At 43.5% G+C, this 23,355-nt stretch overlaps 1 protein-coding gene across 1 annotated transcript; it reads right to left on the reverse strand.

Annotated features, from left to right (window-relative positions):
- Window positions 1-1,999: 1,999 nt before the first annotated feature.
- LOC123159845 (protein MIZU-KUSSEI 1) lies at window positions 2,000-3,626 on the reverse strand. Its single transcript, XM_044577659.1, has 2 exons — window positions 2,757-3,626; window positions 2,000-2,669 (listed from the first exon to the last, which is right to left on the reverse strand). The coding sequence occupies exons 1-2, from the start codon at window positions 3,310-3,312 to the stop codon at window positions 2,356-2,358; spliced, it is 870 nt and encodes a 289-aa protein (XP_044433594.1). The 5' UTR covers window positions 3,313-3,626; the 3' UTR covers window positions 2,000-2,355.
- Between the last annotated feature and the right edge of the window lie 19,729 nt (window positions 3,627-23,355).

Here is a 23,355-nt window from a genome sequence, read left to right on the forward strand (position 1 = left end):
GGTTCCCTACTCTATGCGGACAACGACCTCACATGAGTACCACATTTTGTGTGTTAGACTGCTAGTATACCCCCAAGCAGCGACAACACAACCTTGGAAATGAAAAAAAAAATGAGGGAGAAAAGTATTGTCAGGTTGCAGGTAATATCCACGGCCATGTAAAATTATGCGACCTCGGCTTCTAAATACGAGACATTTTGACAGTTTAAATTGAACTGCCAAAATGTCTTGCACCGAATTGGATTTACACACGAGAAAACCAAAAGGATATATATAATAACGAGTACTACAAAATTCAGGTTTTCTTGTGGTTATATATATATATATATATTACGTTGCTTAGTGTGTGTATCGAACCTGACCATAATTTTTGTAGATTGCAGAAACTTTTGTTAGTATATTTAAATAAATAAATGTGGCTGTTCATTTACGTTTTCGTGATTTGGAAGCGTTGTCGCACAACATGTGTGCTCTCATGACAATATCAAGGGTAGTTATGTTGTGCTCAAGCTTGTCGGAGCGCAAGACCGTGTCTTGTGCGAAATATCACAAACTGCATGAAAAGGGCACACTCAATACTTTGTCTTTTGGTTTGTCCACTCTTTGAGAAGTGCTCATATAGTCATGAAGCCGTAGTGGAACTCACTAAAATCCATGAGACCACCATAATAAAAGAGTGGTCAGAAAGTTTTTCATATACATGTTTCAAGCTTAGAAAGAATACATAGTTGATATTGATCCTGTTTAAAGGATCTTGTTAATGTCAATATGATGGTTAAAAACAGACCTCAAGATGGATATCCGGCTAAAGATATATGATTTTTTCCCTTTCTGTGGACAAAAACTAAATGGGTAGATTGAACATGGGGACTAGGAAAACAGTAGCATAATTCGCAATGAACACAAATATGCACACAACTTTTTTTGTTGAAACTCTATGCGAACGGAACTTAATTTGGACTTTCAGTTTGAAAGTATGGCGGGTGGAGCGGGTGATACATGCAACTCTGCCAAAAACTATCATGCATGGACCTAGTGCAGTAATTAAGGACTATTCATATAAACGAGCTCATGAATCTTGAAGCAAATGCTTAGCCGCATACATGAGTGCCCCTGCCCCTGCATTCGTCACGAATTTCCACAAATTATTGTACTCCCTCCGTCTGGAAATACTTATGAGAGAAAGGCATAAAAATGATATACCTAGAACTAAAATACGTCTAGATACATCCATTTCTCCGACAAGTATTTCCGGACGGAGGGAGTACTATATACTCTTTACTTGAAGCAAATGCTTAGCCGCATGCATGCATGCCCCCCCTGCATTCGCCACGAATTTCCGCAAATTATTGTACTCTCTCCGTCCGGAAATACTTGTCGAAAAAATGATGTATCTAGACATATTTTAATTCTAAATATATCCATTTTTATGCATTTCTTCGACAAGTATTTTCGGACGGATGGAGTACTATATACTCTCCATTCTAGAACACTTGCCGCTCAAATGGATGTACCTAACACTAAAATATGTTTAGATACATCAATTTAAGCGACAAGTATTTTTGTACGGAGGTACTACTCCATCCGTTTCTAAATAGTCTTTTTAGAGATTTCAATGCAGACTACATATGAATGTATATAGACGTACTTTAGAGTGTAGATTCACTTATTATGCTTCATATTTAGTCCACTAGTCCTAGTGAAATCTCTAAAAAAAACTTATACTCCCTCCGTTCCAAAAATTTTATCTTAAATTTGTCTAGATACGGATGTACCTAATATTAAAACGTGACTTGATATATCCATATTTGGACAAATCTAAGACAAGAATTTTGGGAGGGAGGGAGTATTTAGGAACAGAATGAGTACTAGTTAATTATATATAACCTAACCTATGTATATATTGCAATTGCTCAAATGCGTTGGTGTTTACCATACAAGCTGAACACAAGTCTAGAAGGGGAACATTAGAAAGGTTGCATTTAGCTTACCATACCAGTGCACAACAACTTAAAAATGATACTCCCTCTGTTCCTAAATATAAGTCTTTCTAGTGATTTTAATATGAACTACATACAGATATATATAGAATAGTTTAGAGTGTAAATTCGTTCATTTTGCTCTGTATGTAATCCATATTGAAATCTCTAGAAAGACTTATATTTAGTAACGGAGGGAGTACTAAGCAAGCATAAACCAAAATAAGCGAGTGAGAATATTGTCAGTGCATCAACAGACCGCCAGTTTCACATGACCAAGAATCAAACATAGTAACATACACGCTTAACTTATTACCGCAAAAAAAACGCATAACCATTTTTTAGAGTTAACCCATGGTATGAAAAACATATATTGTCAGACTCTGAGGAGGTAGATGCTGAGCTCGGGCCCACCGTTGCCGTCGGGGTTTATCATGTAGAACGCTTCAGAGTCCCTGGATCCCACCACCCTCTCGAACCTGGCTCTCATGTACATCAGGTCCCCCTCGCCGGCGCCGCCGTCCGGGACGACGCCAGCGCCGACGGAGACGGGCTCGACGGCCCGGAGCAGCCGCCACTCCTCCGCGCCGCACTCCCTCCGCACGGCGTACCCGCACTTGCGCCCGTTGCAGTATGCTCGCCACGTCGGCTCCTCCACCAGCGCCGTCCGCCGCCTCTCCCTCTCGCCGCCTGCATGCATGTACACGTACGATGTCGATCGATCGCAAAGGCAAGTATATAAGGCGTACGTAGCAAGTATGGTACGTACGGTATTACCTGTGTGTGCAGGCGTAGGCGTCTTCTCGCACTCGAGGGCGATGCGGACGAGGCCGGAGGACATCTCCCTGACGAGCGCGCCGGTGGAGTACGCGGCCAGCTCCACCATGAGCGCCGGCGGCGTGCGCGGGTCCGTCTGCAGCGCCAGGTGCACGCGCCCCCGGCGCCGACCGAAGATGGTGCCGGTGACGCTGGACCCCATCGGCCTACGCCCGCGCCGGCGCCGCGCGCGCGCCACCACGGCCAGGACCGCGGACCGGAGCCGCGCGAGCGCCTCGCGGCGCTTCCCTGACGGCTCGGGGGTTCCTCCTCCGGCCCCAACAGCGTCCGCGGCGGACGGAGTAGAGAGCACGAAGGTGGCTCCCTCGTCTTCCAGTTCCACCTCATCGTGGACGTCAGGTTCTTGCCCGCCGAGCGGCGGGCCGTGGCGCACCTTGCTGGCGCGCTTCCTGAGCAGCCACGGGATGCCGCCGCTCGCGGTGGCGCCCCTGGATGGCGGGAGCGGCGACGGCGGCGGCGGCGAGGCGGCCACTGCCGCACGTAAGGTTCCCGCCATGACGATGGCTCACTTCACTCCTCAGCCCTGCAGGATAACACGCGGCCTGTGCGTGCGTACCTGTAGTCGATCTGTACTATGTTTCGTGATGGCAAACGCCAGTATATGAACAAGCAACAAAGCGCGCCTCGAGAGAGAGCCAGACAGACGCAGAGAGTGGCAGCTTTAGCCTTTAGCCGCAGAAGGATTTCGTCGGCTTTAGACGTGCGGGCTGCGCTTTTGGCATGCAGCGGGCACCAGCTGAGATACTCGGCGCTTTGGCGGGGGCACAGCAGCACATACACGCCGGAGCGAAAGACTGGGGAGAGAGGGCGGTGGGCAGAGCAGGCAGACCTACACGTACCGAACTGGTAGCGATTAAGGAAGAAGGGGGCAGCGATGATGGCAACGGCCGTGGATTTTAGCTGCTTCCCGTCCGTCGCTTTCGCGGGAGGAGGAGGCGGGGGAGACAGGGCATTGGGAGGCGGAACGTGTGACGCGCATATGACGAGCATCAAAAATGCTAGACATACAAAGACTTACACGTTTTTACACGCTTCTTCCATCTAACAACCAATCACAAACCTCTCTTCCCTGATTTTCAGGGGGGTGGGCCGCCCCGCTCACCTATTGTCCAATCAAAATTAACCATCCTGTAAAAGCCTGTAAATCGATTGTACGTGTAGCATTGCCGGACACTGACATAGTGTTTTCTGAAAGACAAAAAATGGTGACGTGATCGATGCTTTTGCAGAACGCTCCTCAGCCTCAGCGGTTAATTAGCGGAGCCCGGAAATTTGTGGGAATCGGCACAGAATGGTGGGATGCCGTTTCTTTTGTGTGTGCCTCTGGATCCCATCACACTGGGATGAGATGCGGCTAGATTAATCATGCAGAAATGAATTATAGAGCAGCTAGCTCAAGGCGTGTGTATCAGCCATACCCCACTGAATTGATAGGAAATTGTAGATTGATCGAGTGCGCTAATCCTTCCAATCATGATTAGTCTCTCAGAGGATTATATAACAGGCCACCAGGCGATCGTGTACCTGCATGTGGATCATTAGTTATTGGTGCGTCGTATGCAGTATGATTGCCATATCAACATGCACATATTTCCCGTTTTTTAAGAAGAACCCTTTCCGACTCAGGTTGCCTGAAAAACTGGGCGTGTGCGACTTTATGACTTGCCTGCACCAAATGATGTCTTGGTTTGGTTTGCTCACATTTTTATCGATGCACACGCACCAAACTAATACATTATTCTCGCGGGACAGGCCGAGTTAGTTTTTATATATGAAAAGTTAAACTAAAATACCCTACTCCCTCGGTCCAAATTAATTGACGCAACTCATATACATTGTAAACAATAATACTACATCTACGAACAAGGTTATGAAGCCTTACGTAATTTTCCTAAACATTATATTAAGTCTATAATATCTCAAGCATGTAAAAGGTATCAACTTTATATTAAGTCGGTGGTAATTAATATGGATAGAAGGGAGTATTAAATATATTGAGGATTTTGCTACAAAAAGTTGTGCAGGTGTAGACGTGGGACAATGGGTACAAAATAATGCCTCTTTGCAGGGGTTATTGGGGTTCAAATTTTCAACAAAAATCCAATGAAATCTCCGAAATTTTGGCCGGTACACAAAGTTGGTTTAGCTTCAAATTTTGGACCATATTCGTACTAAACTAAAAACATGATTAGAAATTCAATATTTTTTCAGAATGAATATAAAATAGTTTTGGAAATGTTCAAAAGTCCATATTCCGGGGAAGCCCATTTCAGATAATTTAAATCTTGGCGGATGTCGAGAAGTTTTTGACTATGGATACTTAAGTGCTTAATATTACCACCTCGCAAAAAAAAAGTCTTTACTATTACCAAAGAATCCTTTGTTCGTGAAATGAAGGGAGCACCATGGACCCCAAAGGTACTTGGTTTCAATGCGAAGACTTGGCCAACAAAAATGTAATTAAAAGCAATCATTTCTAAATATTCCCTCCATCCTATAGTATATGCGGATTGTTTTTCGTAAAAATCAATCTTCACAAACTTTGACCAAATTGGTAAAGAAAATTATCTATATTTGTAATATCAAATATATACCACATGAAATTATTTCGTGATGGATCTAATGTCATTGATTTAGTATTCTCGATCTTGATATTTTTTTCCAAAAACTTAGTTAATGTTTGCATAGTTTGACTTTAAAAAGAACTAATGCACATTGTATTTTGCTTGTTTATTGCTAGGATATAATCCTATATTTTTTTCTAATTTTTTATTGGAAATTTCAATCCACTCAGAGCTCTTGAAAAGATTCATTTGTTTTTTCAGTGGCCTATCTTTTCAAATAATTATTCTGCATTATGTTTCATTGGAAATTTCCATTCATTCAGATCTCTTGAAAATGTTCTTTTTTTCTCTGTGGCTCAATCATCAAACTCTGGTGCAAACACAACTCCATGCACTTCGGGTGAACATGACATTACAAACTGAGTTTCTTCTACAAATCAAAGAGTCTCTTAGTAGGACACATGAAATATTTGCTTAGCTTATTCAAATGACAGCATCAATACGTTCAAGCATCTTTCAGACTATGCTGCAGAGAAGCACAACAACGTGGTCCTACTCTTTGTTTTAGAGATATAAAGGTGACATTAGATGTGTCGTGCTACAAGAATAGTTGATCAAAGCGCTACCACCTCGCATTCTAGCGTTAAGCCGGTTCAGCAAGCCGTCGATATCTTTATTTAAGACGGATAGGATAGCTCTCAACAGGATTTGGACCATTCACTCGAAAGCAGCAACATCAAGAATCAAGATCTCCTTCCTCTAATTGTTCCGACTCTACTAACAAGATATCCCTAGGATTTTTACAGTCTGTATCGACATCATCATACCTACTCTGCAAAAGAAGCAAAACAAAGGGAAAAAGCAGAGCAAAGGGTAAAAAGAAGCCTAGCTTGTCAGTGCAGCTGCTAGTAGTAGCACCAGATAGGCAGGGCATAAACCACGCCAGATCCAAGGAAAGCATTCATCAACAAAGGCAAACTCTTGGCAGGTTTTGGCTCCACAGGATTGCCATGTCGCCCGCAGTTTGGTGCATTTTTCACGGAGCCCAGGGAAAGCTCAAGAGCTATCATCCCATCTGTCTCTTTAACCTCTGCTCACTGTCGGTGTTCATTTTTTTTTTTTTGAAAAGGAGAAATACCCCCTGCCTTTGTATCTCTTGATTCACACAGCCATATTATTAAAAATCCATGATCCAAACAAGGTCTCAAGAAGTCTTACAAATCTCAAACAAACAAAGAAGATATGCCACAACCGACGAAAATAGATTAAGATGACTAATCATCTATCCTATTATTGGACCGCCATCCAAACCGATTGTATGTATCCCGTGCAACCATCTTCCATTGGTTGCACCCAATATCCATAAGCTTCCTCTGGTCCACACGGCTGAGTAAGGACCACTTACGGATTCAAGCCGAAGCCCTGAAGATAACCTGTAAAAAGTTTTTGACGGTTTGTCTGTTAAAGGCAACACCACTCCGACAATTTTAAATGGCCCAAAGTAATGCACACACTCCTACTTGAATATGTGCCGCAGTTTTAGACTCAATCCCAGTTAACCAAGTTCCAAATAGATGTGTCACCGAGACTAGGGCGTTATGTTAAAGCCTACATGAATGGTCCGCCACAATAACTTAGCAAGTGGACAATATATAAATAGATGTTCTATTGTTTCGTTCTGATCACAAAGGCAACAATGTTTACTACCTTCCCAGCTACACTTTGTCAAGTTATCCTTTGTCAAAATGACCCCCTTATGCACAAACCACACAAACACCTTGATTTTCAACGACGCATTAATTTTCCAAATGTGGATCGACCTCGGGATCGTCCCGATGTTTATGAAGTATGTATGCATAGACTTAACTAGGTTGAACCTCGGGATCTTCCCATACACCATCGACGTTTAACTATCGCTGAGTGAAAGCACGTGGAAGAGAGACTTGAGAAACGACTAGCCAGTTGGAAGGCCAAACTCTTGTCATATGGGGGGCGATTGATCTTGATCAATTACATCCTCAACAACATGGTTTTATATATGCATATGGGGGGGGGGCACCTCCTCCTTCCTTCCCCTCATCGCCAAAAGAAGGAAAGGGGGGGCAAAACATGATCAGCACCAAGACTCCATGGGTGTTAGAATCATTACAATGTAATCTAGATTATTGACTCTAATGCAAGTGGGAGACTGAAGGAAATATGCCCTAGAGGCAATAATAAAGTTGTTATTTTATATTTGCTTATATCATGATAAATGATTATTATTCATGCTAGAATTGTATTAAGCGGAAACTTGGTACATCTATGGATACATAGACAAAACACCGTGTCCCTAGTAAGCCTCTACTAGACTAGCTCGTTGATCAAAGATGGTTAAGTTTCCTAACTATAGACATGTGTTGTCATATGATAAACGGGATCACATCATTAGGAGAATGATGTGATGGACAAGACCCATTCGTTAGCTTAACATTATGATGGTTCAGTTTTATTGTTATTGCTTTCTTCATGTCAAATACATATTCCTCCGACTATGAGATTATGCAACTCCTGGATATCGGAGGAATGCCTTGTGTGCTATCAAACATCACAACGTAACTGGGTCATTATAAAGATTCCCTAGAGGTATCTTCGAAGTTTTTTGTTGGGTTGGCATAGATCGAGATTAGGATTTGTCGCTCTGAGTATCGGAGAGGTATCTCTGGGCCCTCTCGGTAATGCACATCATGAGAAGCCTTGCAAGCAAAGTGATTAATGAGTTAGTTGCGGGATGATGCATTACAGAACGAGTAAAGACTTGCCGGTAATGATATTGAATTAGGTATGAAGATACCACGATCGAATCTCGGGCAAGTAACATACCGATGACAAAGGGAATAACATATGTTGTCATAACGGTTCGACCGATAAAGATCTTCATAGAATATGTGGGAGCCAATATGAGCATCTAGGTTCCGCTATTGGTTATTGACCGGAGAGGTGTCTCGGCTATGTCTGCATAGTTCTCTAACCCATAGGGTCCGCACGCTTAACGTTCGATGATGATTTTGTATTATATGAGTTTTGTGATTTGGTGAACGAATTGTGTTTGGAGTCCCGGATGAGATCACAGACAAAACGAGGAGTCTCGAAATGGTCGAGAGGTAAAGATTGATATATAGGACGATGGTATTCGGGAATCGGAAGTGTTTCGAAGGGTACCAGGTACATACCGGGTCACCGGAAAGGAGTTTCGGGCAACCCCGACAAAGATATGGGTGATAACCCACAAGTGTAGGGGATCACAACAGCTTTCGAGGGTAGAGTATTCAACCCAAATTTATTCATTCGATACAAGGGGAGCCAAAGAATATTCTTAAGTATTAGCAGTTGAGTTGTCAATTCAACCACACCTAGATAACTTAGTATCTGTAGCAAAGTATTTAGTAGCAAAGTAGTATGATAGTAATGGTAATGATAGCAAAAGTAATATTTTTGGTTTTTGTAGTGATTGTAACAATAGCAACAGAAAAGTAAATAAGCGAAGCACATGATGTGAAAAGCTCGTAGGCATTGGATCAGTGATGGATAATTATGTCAGATGTGATTCCTCATGTAATAGCTATAACATAGGGTGACACGGAACTAGCTCCAATTCATCAATGTAATGTAGGCATGTATTCCGAATATAGTCATACGTGCTTATGGAAAAGAACTTGCATGACATCTTTTATCCTACCCTCCCATGGAAGAGGGGTCCTAGTGGAAACTAAGGGATATTAAGGCCTCCTTTTAATAGAGAACCGGACCAAAGCATTAACACATAGTGAATACATGAACTCCTCAAACTACGGTCATCACCGAGAAGTATCCCGATTATTGTCACTTCGGGGTTGTCGGATCATAACACATAATAGGTGACTATAGACTTGCAAGATAGGATCAAGAACACACATATATTCATGAAAACATAATAGGTTCAGATCTGAAATCATGGCACTCGGGCCCTAGTGACAAGCATTAAGCATAGCAAAGTCATAGCAACATCAATCTCAGAACATAGTGGACACTAGGGATAAAACCCTAACAAAACTAACTTCATTACATGGTAAATCTCATCCAACCCGTCACCGTCCAGCAAGCCTATGATGGAATTACTCACGCACGGCGGTGAGCATCATGAAATTGGTGATGGAGGATGGTTGATGATGACGACGGCGACGAATCCCCCTCTCCGGAGCCCCAAACGGACTCCAGATCAGCCCTCCCGAGAGAGATTAGGGCTTAGCGGCGGATCTATATCGTAAAACGCGATGAAACTTCCTTTCTGATTTTTTTTCTCCGCAAAACGGAATATATGGAGTTGGAGTTGAGGTCGGCGGAGCTCCAGGGGGGCCATGAGACAGGGGGGCGCACCCAGGGGGAGGGGGCGCGCCCCCACCCTCGTGGACAGGGTGTGGGCCCCTGGCCTTCATATTTTGCCAGTATTTTTTATAGTTTCTGAAACTTATCTCTGAGGATTTTCAGGCCATTCCGAGAACTTTTGTTTTCTACACATAAAACAACATCATGGCAGTTCTGCTGAAAACAGCGTCAGTCCAGGATAGTTTCATTCAAATCATGCAAGTTAGAGTCCAAAACAAGGGCAAAAGTGTTTGGAAAAGTAGATACGTTGGAGACGTATCAATGGGCTTAATGGGCTGAGGGAGGGACAAACCTATTAGGAAACATAGCATGCAATTTCAAAAAAATTCCTACACTCACGCAAGATCTATCTAGAAGATGCATAGCAATGAGAGGGGGTGAGTGTGTCCACGTACCCTCGTAGACCAAAAGCGGAAGCGTTAACTTAACACGGTTGATGTAGTCGAACGTCTTCTCGAATCAACCGATCAAGTATCGAACGTACATCACCTCCGAGTTCTGCACACGTTCGGCTCAATGACCTCACTCGAACTCTTGATCCAGTAGAGGCACAGAGGAGTTGATGAGTTTCGTTGGCACGACGGCGTGATGATGGTGTTGGTGATGTGATCCACATAGGGCTTCGCCTAAGCACTACGACAATATGACCGGATGAGTAAACGGTGGAGGGGGGCACCGCACACGGCTGAGACAATTGATGTGCCTTTGGGGTGCCCCCAGCCCCTGTATATAAAGGAGGAAATGGGAGGCTGACCGGCCCTAGGGGCCCGCCAAGTGGGGGGGGGAGTCCCACTAGGACTCCCAGTCCTAGTCGGCTCCCCCCTCCCTTCCAACGGAGAGGGGGAAAGGGGAAAGAGGGGGAGAGGGAGAAGGAAAGGGGGCCGCGTCCCCCACCCCTTGTCCAATTTGGACTGCCATGGGGGGGGGTGCCACCTCTTGTGGCCTGACTCCTCCTCTCCACTATGGCCCATGAGGCCTATTAACTTTCCCGAGGGGTTTCGATATCCTCCCGATACTCCGAAAAATTCCCGAATCTTTCCGGAACCATTCCGGTGTCCGTATATAACCTTCGAATATATCAATATTTACCTCTCGACCATTTCGAGACTCCTCATCATGTCCGTGATCTCATCCGGGACTCCAAACAACCTTCGGTCACCAAAACACATAACTCATATAATACATATCATCATCGAACGTTAAGCGTGCAGACCCTAAGGGTTCAAGAACTATGTAGACATGACCGAGACACCTCTCCGGTCAATAACCAATAGAGGAACCTGGATGCTCATATTGGTTCCCACATATTCTACGAATATCTTTATCGGTCGAACCACAATGTCAACATTTGTTATTCCCTTTGTCATCGGTATGTTACTTGCCCGAGATTCGATGATCGGTATCTTCATACCTAGTTCAATCTCGTTACTGGCAAGTCTCTCTACTCGTTCTGTAGTGCATCATCCCATAACTAACTCATTAGTCACATTGCTTGCAAGGCTTCATATGATGTGCATTACCGAGAGGGCCCAGAGATACCTCTCCGATGCCCGGAGTGACAAATCCTAATCTCGATCTATGCCAACCCAACAAACACCTTCGGAGATACTTGTGGAGCATCTTTATAATCACCCAGTTACGTTGTGACGTTTGATAGCACACAAGGCATTCCTCCGGTGTCTGGGAGTTGCATAATCTCATAGTCAGAGGAATATATATTTGACATGACGAAAGTAGTAGCAATAAAACTGAACGATCATTATGCTAAGCTAACGTATGTGTCTTGTCCATCACATCATTCTACTAATGATGTGATCCCGTTTATCAAATGACAACTCATGTCCATGGCAAGGAAACTTAACCACCTTTGATCAACGAGCTATTCTAGTAGAGGCATGCTAGTATTCACACATGTATCAAGTTTCCGATTAATACAATTATAGCATGAATAATAAACATTTATCATGAATAAGGATATAAAATAACAACTTTATTATTGCCTTTAGGGCATATTTCCTTCAGTCTCCCACTTGCACTAGAGTCAATAATCTATATTACATTGTAATGAATCTAACACCCATGGAGTCTTGGTGATGATCATGTTTTGCTCGTGGAAGAGGCTTAGTCAACGGGTCTGCAACATTTAGATCCGTATGTATTTTGCAAATCTCTATGTCTCCCTCCTTAACCAAATCTCGAATGGAGTTGAAGCGTCTCTTGATGTGTTTGGTCTTTTTGTGAAATCTGGATTCCTTCGCCAAGGCAATTGCTCTAGTGTTGTCACAAAAGATTTTCATTGGACCCCATGCACTAGGTATTACACCTAGATCGGATATGAACTCCTTCATCCAGACTCCTTCATTTGCTACTTCCTAAGAAGCTATGTACTCCACTTCACAAGTAGATCCCGCCATGATGCTCTGCTTGGAACTGCACCAACTGACAGCTCCACCATCCAATAAAAATACATATCCGGATTGCGACTTAGAGTCATCCAGACAGTGTCAAAGCTAGCATCGACGTAACCACTTACGACAAGCTCTTTGTTACCTCCATAAATGAGAAGCATATCCCTAGTCCTTTTCAGGTACTTCAGCATGTTATTGACCATTGTCAAGTGATCCGCTCCTGGATTAATTTGGTACCTCCCTACTAAACTTATAGCAAGGCATAGAATACATGATAGAACCTACGGCTGAAGCATAGGGAATGACTTCCATTTTCTCTCTATCTTCTGCAGTGGTCGGACATTGAGTCTGACTCAACTTCACATCTTGTAACACAGGTAAGAACCCTTTCTTTGACTGATCCATTTTGAACTTCTTCAAAACTTTATCAAGGTATGTGCTTTGTGAAAGTCCTATCAAGCGTCTTGATCTATCTCTATAGATCTTGATGCCCAATATATAAGCAGCTTCACCGAGGTCTTTCATTGAAAAACTCTTTTTCAAGTATTATTTTATGCTATTCAGAAATTCTACATCATTTCCAATCAACAATCACTACTAGGGAAATGCTTATACACAGGAGATTAGTAGTAGCGCTGGTTATGGGTCCAGCGCTACTGCCACTTAGTAGTAGCGGTGGTTGACAACAGGCGCTATAGGTACCAAAGTAGCAGTAGTGATGGGCCCCATGGCAGCGCTACTGCTAAGTGTTCCCATGGCCACTGGCAGGGGCTACACGTAGTAGTAGCGGTTGGCTGGAACCAGCACTACTACTTGAGACATATTAGTAGCACTGGGCCACTAGCCCACCCCTAACGCTAAGTCTAACCGGTGGGCCCAACCTAGCAGTAGCATTGGACCACCAGCCAACGCTACTGCTAATGATACCTTATCCTCTCCCCCGCCGGCCCGATCGATCACTCTCCCTCCCACACTCTCATCGTCCAACCCCCGCTGCCACCGCCCCGCCGCCGTCCTCGTGCCACTGCCGTCACCCGGTATGTATCCCTCCCTCCCTTCTCCTTCCATCCCTCCCTTCTCCCTCCCTCCCTCCGACCCTGCCTTTCCCTCCATCCCCTACCCTTCTCCCTCCCTGCTCCCTCCCTTCATCCCTCACCCTTCTCCCTCCCAGCCCTCTCCCTCTGACCCTCTCCCTCCCTCTGATCCTCCTTCATTGCATAGATAGATGGATAGATAGATGAATGGATGAATAGATAGATAGATAGATGGTTAGAACAATGGTTTTTTATATATATTGCGTAGATAAACAAACGGATGGATAGATGGATGGATGGATATATAGATAGATGGATGGATGGATAGATGTTAGGGTTAGAACTAGGGGATTTTTAGTAAATGTATAGGTCTTTTCATTTTTTAGGGTTAGAACAAGGTTTTACCAATTTTTAGAGTTGGAACTAGGTTTAGACAAATGGATGGATAGATGGGTAGTACAAATTATTAGGGTTAGAACTAGGTTTTATAAGTTCAGGAGAAAGTTTTAGACATAGGGTTTCACTAAGTCCTAGGATGATGATAATAATGTTTTTGTTTATATTTTGTTTTTGCAGAAATAGAGGAGCCCCTGCATCATCCCTGATGTCGTCCTTGTTCAAATTGGAGAAATACTCCTATTTTGAATGCTCAAATTGGAGAGCACTATTTTGAATACTATTTTGTTTTTGCAGCCAAATCTCCATGTCATCGTCGCCGTCGTCCCCGTCACAAGCACCCTCCGACCTCGAAGTGAGACTAGCCAAATCTCCATGTCAATATGAGTCCTATAAGATATTTTGTAATGTTTTTGTTCATATTTTCAACCATTGAAATGCAATGAACATCAAGTTTGAATGCAAATAGGATATGTGCTTGCCCAAGTGGCCATGTGTAGCGACCAGACCTCAAACAGTCTAGTCTCTGTGCATCAGTGTCATCCCTGGATCGGTAATGCTGACACGCACAGTACTCAAGGATTTATAACAGAGTTGCAATCACACACTTATTACAACGAATGTCTCAAAAGAGAAGTTATTACAATAATATGGCTTAAGGCCACCTAAATATGATAACAGCGAAAGGCTTGGAAGGTAAAGTGAGTCCATCAACTCCAACAACATAGCTGAGTGAACAACAATGACCTATGGCACCTTACTCGTCGTCTGAAAAGTCTGCAACATGATATGTTGCAGCCCGAAACGGGTCAGCACATGGAATATGTTGGCAAAGTAACACATAGAGTAATGAACAGAATAAATGCTATCACTACCTGCATATATGGCTGGTGGAAAGCTCTATGGTTACAGTTTTGCATAAAGCCAATTTTTCTCTACAACAAAGGAATAAAAATTATTTTACTATCATGGTGGTTGTTAAACATTGAGAAGGTTCCTCCAACTCAATCCCAATTAAGCATCATCAATCTCCCAATCAAATTAAATTTAAAGTGATGAGATCAACATGATAATCCAAAGATCCAGATACTCAAGATGTCCATAACCAGGGACAGGGCTAACCATGATTAGTTTGTACACTCTGCAGAGGTTTGCACACTTTTCCCAACAAGACTCGATCTCCTCCGTTAGATTTTTCGCACTACATGATATTTGAGAAACGGATGACCAAGACACAGTCTTTCATAAGCATTAACTCTTTACTCTGGGTAGACAGTACCAACCTACATCCCCTACATCTGCTAGTCTACCACTGAAAGAGGTCACACAACATACTCAACTATGCTAGAGCCCATAATAGCTTGTGGCTCACATGGAAGTTTCTAGCATGAATAATCGTATGATCCCTTTGGGCCTAGGTGGCGGACCGTAGGATGATCACACGGGTTCTCCGGAATATCCTAGGACAACACTGGATTCTCCAGGTGCCCGCAACCAATCCACCCATATGTGTATTTAAGTAGCCACCTTAAGTTAACCATTAGTTGACAATACTCACATCTGTCATGGATACACTCATCCAATCCACGTCTACGAGCATAACATATCAATACTAAGCATAATGTAGAAGTAACTGCCAAAGGTTTGATAATAAACAGGGCAATAGGTTCTACCTCATAATTTACTTCCCAAACCCACATGTTATTCAGATCCTAACCATGCAATTGTTTGAGGGTTGTAACTAATGCATAGAAACTGGGTAATAAAAGAGTATGATCAAAGTGTTACTTGCCTTGCTGATGATTGATACGTCTCCAACGTATCTATAATTTTTGATTGTTCCATGCTATTATATTACTTGTTTTGGATGATTATGGGCTTTATTTTACACATTTATATCATTTTTGGGACTAACCGACTAACCGGAGGCCCAGCCCATATTGCTGTTTTTTTTGCATATTTCAATATTTAGAAGAAAAGGAACATCAAACGGAGTCCAAACGGAATGAAACCTTCGGGAGCGTGATTTTTGGAACGAACATGATCCGGAGAACTTGGAGTGCAAGTCAAGAAGCAAACGAGGCGGCCAGGAGATAGAAGGGCGCGCCCACCCCTCCTGGGCGCGCCCCCTGTCTCCTGGGCCCCTCGAGCGGCCACCGACGTACTTCTTCCTCCTATATAATCCTACGTACCCTCAAAACTTCCAGGGAGCCACCGAAGAAATATTTCCACCATCGTAACCTTCTGTATCCGCAAGATCACATCTTGGAGCCGTCGCTGGCATTCTGCCGGAGGGGGTATCCACCACGGAGGGCTTCTACATCAAGACCATAGCCCTTCCGATGAGTTGTGAGTAGTTTACCACAGACCTTCGGGTCCATAGTTATTATCTAGATGGCTTCTTCTCTCATTTTGGATCTCAATACAATGTTCTCCCCCTCTCTTCTGGAGATCTATTTGATATAAACTCTTTTTGCGGTGTGTTTGTCGAGATCCGATGAATTGTGGGTTTATGATCAAGTTTATCTATGAGAAATATTTGAATCTTCTCTGAATTCTTTTATGTATGATTGAGTTATCTTTGCAAGTCTCTTCGAATTATCAGTTTGGTTTGGCCTACTAGATTGATCTTTCTTGCCATGGGAGAAGTGCTTAGCTTTGGGTTCAATCTTGTGGTGTCCTTACCCAGTGAAAGAAAGGGTTGCAAGGCACGTATTGTATTGTTGCCATCGAGGATAAAAAGATGGGGTTTATATCATATTGCTTGAGTTTATCCCTCTACATCATGTCATCTTGCTTAATGCGTTACTCTGTTCTTATGAACTTAATACTCTAGATGCATGCTGGATAGAGGTCGATGTGTGGAGTAATAGTAGTAGATGCAGGCAGGAGTCGGTCTACTTGTCACGGACGTGATGCCTATATACATGATCATGCCTAGATAGTGTCATAATTATTCGCTTTTCTATCAATTGCTCAACAGTAATTTGTTCACCCATCGTATTACTTATGCTATCTTGAGAGAAGCCTCTAGTGAAACCTATGGCCCCCGGGTCTATCTTTTATCATATAAGCTTTCAATCTACTTTTATTTGCATCTTTACTTTTTGCATCTATATTAAAAAATACCAAAAACATATTTATCTTATCATATTATCTCTATCAGATCTCACTTTCGCAAGTGGTCGTGAAGGGATTGACAACCCCTTTATCGCGTTGGTTTCGAGTTCTTTGTTTGTTTGTGTAGGTTCGTGGGACTTGTGAGGAGCCTCCTACTGGATTGATACCTTGGTTCTCAAAAACTAAGGGAAATACTTATGCTACTGTGCTGCATCACCCTTTCCTCTTCAAGGAAAACCAACGCAAGCTCAAAACATAGCAAGAAGGATTTCTGGCGGCGTTGCCGAGGAGGTCTTTGCTCAAGTCAAGACATACCAAGTACCCATCACAAACTCATCTCCCTCACATTTACATTATTTGGCATTTGCCTCTCGTTTTCCTCTCCCCACTTCACCCTGGCCGTTTTATTCGCTCTCTCTTTCCCAATCTCCTCTCTTTTCTGCTTGTTGTCTTCTTCCTCTCTCTTTCGCTTGCCCTTTTCTGTATGCTTGTGTGTTGGATTACTTGTCACCATGGTGCAAGATAATACCAAATTGTGTGATTTCTCCAATACCAATAATAATGATTTCCTTAGTACTCCGATTGCTACACTTAATGATGTTGAATCTTGTGAAATCAATGCTGCTTTGCTGAATCTTATTATGAAAGATCAATTCTCCGGCCTTCCTAGTGAAGATGCCGCTACCCATCTAAACAACTTTGTTGATTTATGTGAGATGCAAAAAAAAAAAGATACGGATAATGATATTGTTAAATTGAAGTTATTTCCGTTTTCACTTAGAGATCGTGCTAAAGTTTGGTTTTCGCCTTTGCCTAAAAATAGTATTGATTCTGGGAACAAGTGCAAAGATGCTTTTATCTCTAAGTATTTTCCTCCCGCTAAGATCATCTCCATTGGGAAAGATATTATGAATTTTAAACAACTTGATCATGAGCATGTTGCCCAATCTTGGGAAAGAATGAAATTAATGATTCGCAATTTCCCTACTCATGGTCTGAAATTATGGATGATCATACAAAAATTTTATGCCGGATTAAACTTTGCTTCTAGAAATCTTTTAGATTTGGCCGCTAGAGGCACGTTTATGGAAATCACTTTAGGAGATTCTACAAAACTTCTTGATAACATTATGGCTAATTATTCTCAATGGCACACCGAACGATCTACTAGTAAAAAAGTGCATGCTATAGAAGAAATTAATGTTTTGAGTGGAAAGATGGATGAGCTTATGAGATTGCTTGCTACTAAGAGTTCTTCTATTGATCCCAACGATATGCCTTTATCTACCTTGATTGAGAATAATAATGAATCTATGGATGTAAATTTTGTTGGTAGGAATAATTTTGGAAACAATGCTTATAGAGGAAACTTTAATCCTAGACCGTTCCCTAGCAATTCCTCTAATAATTATGGAAATTCCTACAATAATTCTTATGGTAATTTTAATAAGATGCCCTCTGATTTTGAAAACAGTGTGAAAGAATTTATGATCTCTCAAAAGAATTTTAATGCTTTTCTTGAAGAAAAATTGCTCAAAGTTGATGATTTGGCTAGGAACGTTGATAGACTTTCGCTTGATGTTGATTCTCTTAAACTTAGATCTTCTTCTCCTAAGCATGATATCAATGAGTCTCTCAAAGATATGAGAAGTTCCATTGACGAATGCAAATAAAGAACCGCTAGATTGCGTGCTAAGGAAGATTGCTTTGTAAAAGCATGTTCTTCTAGTTCCCACGAAAATAATGACGAAGATCTTAAAGTTATTGATGTGTCCCCTATTAGATCTTTATTTTGCAATATGAATCTTGATAATAATGGGACTGGAGATGAGTCAACTTTATTTAGAAGGCGTCCCAAGAATTTGGAGTTTTTAGATCCTGTTGCTAAATTTGGTAAAAGTGGGATTGGAGAGGTCATGACTTTAAATAGTATTGAACCCACTATCTCGGATTTCAAGGAATTTTATTATGATAATTGTTCTTTAGAAAGTTGTATTTCCTTGTTGGAATCCATTGTTAATTCTCCTCATGCTTATAGTCAAAATAAAGCTTTTACCAAACATATTGTTGATGCCTTGATGCAATCTTTTGATAAAAAACTTAATTTGGAAGTTTCTATACCTAGAAAACTTAATGATGAGTGGGAGCCTACTATAAAGATTAAAATTAAATATTATGAGTGTTTTGCTTTGTGTGATTTGGGTGCTAGTGTTTCCACGATTCCGAAAACTTTATGTGATATTCTAGGTTTCCATGATCTTGATGATTGCTCTTTATATTTGCACCTTGCGGATTCCACCATTAAAAAGCCAATGGGAAGGATCAATGATGTCCTAATTTTTGCAAATAGAAATTTGGTGCCCATTGATTTTATCGTTCTTGATATAGATTGCAATCTTTCTTGCCCTATTATTCTTGGTAGACCTTTCCTTAGAACGATTGGTGCGATTATTGATATCAAGGAAGGGAATATTAGATTCCAATTTCCATTAAAGAAAGGCATGGAGCACTTTCCAAGAAAGAAAGTAAAATTACCTTATGAATCTATCATGCGAGCTACCTATGAATCAAGTGCCAAAGATGGCACTACTAAGATCTATCTTCGCTTTTATGCCTAGCTAGGGGCGTTAAACGATAGCGCTAGTTGGGAGGCAACCCAATTTACTTTGTGTTTTTTGTTTTTGTTCCTGTTTAGTAATAAATTTTGCATCTAATTTGTGTTTAGATGTGTTTTCATGTTTTATTTAGTGTTGGTGCCAAGTAGAACCTATAGGATAACCTATGATATGAGTTGATTTGATTCTGCTGAAAAACAGAAACTTTGCGCTCACGAGTAAAAATTCAATAAATTACAGGAATGAGATTTTGCATTGATTCTTTTTGCTGCTGTTCAATAAACAAATTTGTGAGGACGTCCTATTTTGGTAGGATTTTTAAAGTTCCAGAAGTTTGCGTTAGTTACAGATTTCTACAAACTGTTCTGTTTTTGACAGATTCTGCCTTTCGTGTGTTGTTTTCTTATTTTGATGCATCTATGGCTAGTATGTAAGGGTATGAACCATAGAGAACTTGGAATACAGTAGGTTTAACACCAATATAAGTAAAGAATGAGGTCATTACAGTACCTTATGTGATGGTTTTGTTTTCTTTCACTAACGGAGCTTATGAGATTTCCTGTTGAGTTTTGTGTTGTGAAGTTTTCAAGTTTTGGGTAAAGATTTGATGGACTATGGAATAAAGAGTGGTGTCGGTGTCAAAACTGGTGGATCTCGGGTAGGGGGTCCTGAACTGTGCGTCTAAGGCTAATGGTAACAGGAGACTGGAGACACGATGTTTACCCAGGTTCGGGCCCTCTCGATGGAGGTAATACCCTACTTCCTGCTTGATTGATCTTGATGATATGAGTATTACAAGAGTTGATCTACCACGAGATCAGAGAGGCTAAACCCTAGAATCTAGCCTATGGTATGATTGTTGATGATAATGATGATGATGATGATTCCTACGGACTAAACCCTCCAGTTTATATAGACACCGAAGAGGGCTAGGGTTACACAGGGTCGGTTTACAGAGAAGGAGATCTACATCTGAATCGCCAAGCTTGCCCTCCATGCCAAGGAGAGTCCCATCCGGAAATGGGACGAAGTCTTCTATCTTGTATCTTAATAGTCCAACAGTCCGGCCAAAGTACATAGTCCGGCTGTCCGGATACCCCCTTATCCAGGACTCCCTCAGTAGCCCCTGAACCAGGCTTCAATGACGATGAGTACGGCGCGTAGATTGTCTTCGACATTGCGAGGCGGGTTCCTTCTCCGAATACTCCAAGATAAATTCCGAACACAAGGACCGTGTCTGGCTCTGCAAGATAATCATTCCATATATCACCGTGGAGAGAATAATAATAATCCACAAATTCAATCTGCTGACAATTCTTCGAAAAGTGACACCATGCCATGGTCCGGTTTTTATTCGAACCGTTCTTACAACTTGCTACCGCACACACCACGAGGCTGTTTCCTTGGCACGTACTGCCAGAGCAGAGATCGTGTTCCCCTTATTGCAGGATTCTCATCAATACGGGTATGGGTAATCCAACCGTGCCTGTTGGCATGACCCCGTGTTTTTTGGCAAGTCCCGAATGACCACGTTCGGGGACGCTTGATATTCTTCCCCCTTTATATAGGAGCTGAGGCCTATCCCTCTACCTCCACGCTCACACATCTCGCACCCTGAGTTCCAACTCCCAAAGCCCGAGCTTAAGCACCCCGGGATCTTCGATCATGTCCGGATCTGGACATCAAGGCCGATGGACGGCTTCCTCTATCACAGAGGAGGATATAGCGAAGCTCAGGGAGGCTGGGTATTTGACCTCCGATGTCAAGCATGGGTTTCCTGCTCCCGGACAGGTTATCCCCACTCCCGAGACCAACGAGAGTGTCGTATTTGTCTCCCACTTCCTCCGGGGATTATGTCTTACTCTTGATCCCTTTGTGAGGGGGATCATGTTCTACTACGGGCTAGATTTCCACGATCTAGCTCCGGATTCCATCCTGCACATCTCGTCATTCATCGTTGTGTGTGAAGCCTTCCTTCACATTGCCCCCCACTTCAGCTTATGGCTCAAGACTCTCAATGTGAAGCCGAAGATAATTGAGGAGCGACACGCAGAGTGCGGAGGTGCCATAATAAGTAGGAACGCCGATGCCCCGTGGCCCGAAGGCTCCTTCCCGGAGGTATCTGATTTATGGCAACGGAGGTGGTTCTATGTCACAGCTCCCCGAGGCTCAAAGTTGGCGGCCGCGCCTGCCTTCCGCTCGGGCCCTCCACCTCATCTGGCATCATGGGACAACGTGGGAACTAACTGGGGGCCTGCGAACGATGTACCAATGCTACAAAGCCGCATTCGGGAGCTCCTCGAGAGGGACATTAGTCTCGTCAAAAAATATCAAGTTATGTTAGTCCGGCGGATCCTGCCATGCAAACGCCGGCCTCTCCGGATGTGGGAATTCAATTCAGAAGCTCCGTGGACCATTCAGCACTTCTTTGGCATGACGCCCGAAGGGATGTATAAGTTGTTCTTCGGACCACGAATAAAGTGTCCGGACACCACCGAGGATGCGGGCCTGAGCTGCAATCGCCTCGATACCCAAGTAAGTAACCCCATAAATGAACAACTCGCTTATATTTGTCATAGCATTGTTCTGAACACTGTCCGCAACCAGGATTGGCTTAGTAAGGCGAAGAGGATCAGGTGTTCGGCCCCTCTTTCTGAAGGTTCACCTAGCCCAGCAATGGTCAGGATTCTTGAACGGACACTAAGTCGGGTGCCACCAGAGAGAGCTGAAGGGGAGAGCGGGGAGGCCAAGAGTGGGCCTCACACATTGCGCATCCGAACCGGGGGAATCAGCGCCTCCACGGAGGAGGAGAATCGGGGAGGCGATTCTGAGGTTTCCTCTCCCCGCGGGAAGAAGAGGGCCGCCTCCGAAGATTTGGAGATGGGGGCGCCTAAACAAGGGAAAAGAACTTCGCCAAAGGGCCCTGCCCCGAAGGGCGTCCTCACCGCACAGTGCCCGTAAACGGGCCAACCCTCCACCGAGCTGTAAGTTTAATTAAGCAACGATCTTATTGCTTTTTCCTCTAAGAGTAATAACCGGGGCCTGTTTTTGTAGCCCGGCCAGCAGTTCATCTCAACAGGGTTCGTCTTCGGGGGATCTTCTTCCGGAGATGATGGAGAGTGAAACCCCACCCGCCTCTCCGCCTCGTGAGGCGGGCGACCCTGAGGTATCGTCACGGAGGAGTCCGGATCCAATGGGGCCGGAAGCTAGCACTTCGGCCGCCCCGAGCCCAGCACGTTTGGATCCCGTGGCGGACAGTGGAAAGGGTCCGGGAGAGTCCGGTGTTCGGCCGAACACGCTGATGAGCCTCTTGGAGTCAGTTGATATCTTGGAGGATCATCGTACCCTAATAGGTACGGTGTTGGAGAAAATCTCCTCCGCCATAAATGGTTTAAACGAAGCTTTTAGGAGCCTGCTCAAAGGCTTTGAGGTAAGTCGCAATTTTTAGTTGAGCCGCACGCGATACATGCGCTCTGTATAGATAGTAGCCCCCGAGACTGTGGATGCCAGCCCATGGCGGAAACCAGAGGATCAAACTCCCAGATAATGATCGCACTTGTATTGATGTGCAGGTTACTAAGGGTTCGGCAATAGACCAGGCCGCTGAATGCGCCGAATTGAGGCGGCAGATTGATGTTGTGGAGGCCGACGTCACGCTTGTGAACAAGCGATTTGAGGAGTCGTAGAGTATGCTTTCCTATATCCACATCTATTTTTGCAAGAAGGTTGAAATATTAATGTGATGTTATGTAGTTGCAGGCGGAGCTGCTGCCGTTGAGGCCCTGAGGGCGGAGCTTGCTCTAGCCAAGGAACAAGCTCGGATTAACAATGCGGCTGCTCTAAAGGCAGCCGAAGAATTAAAGGCCAAACAGGCCGCTCGTCTCTGAAGCGAGGAGAAGATAGCCAAGATGGCTGTGGAGCTGAGGGACGCTGTCGGCCGGTATGAGCTTCTCGAAAAGGAGAATCAAACAAAGGCAGCCGACCTGAAGAAGGCGATG

The sequence above is a fragment of the Triticum aestivum genome, chromosome 7B (assembly GCF_018294505.1).
Source record: "Triticum aestivum cultivar Chinese Spring chromosome 7B, IWGSC CS RefSeq v2.1, whole genome shotgun sequence".
NCBI classification, from domain to species: Eukaryota; Viridiplantae; Streptophyta; class Magnoliopsida; order Poales; family Poaceae; genus Triticum; species Triticum aestivum.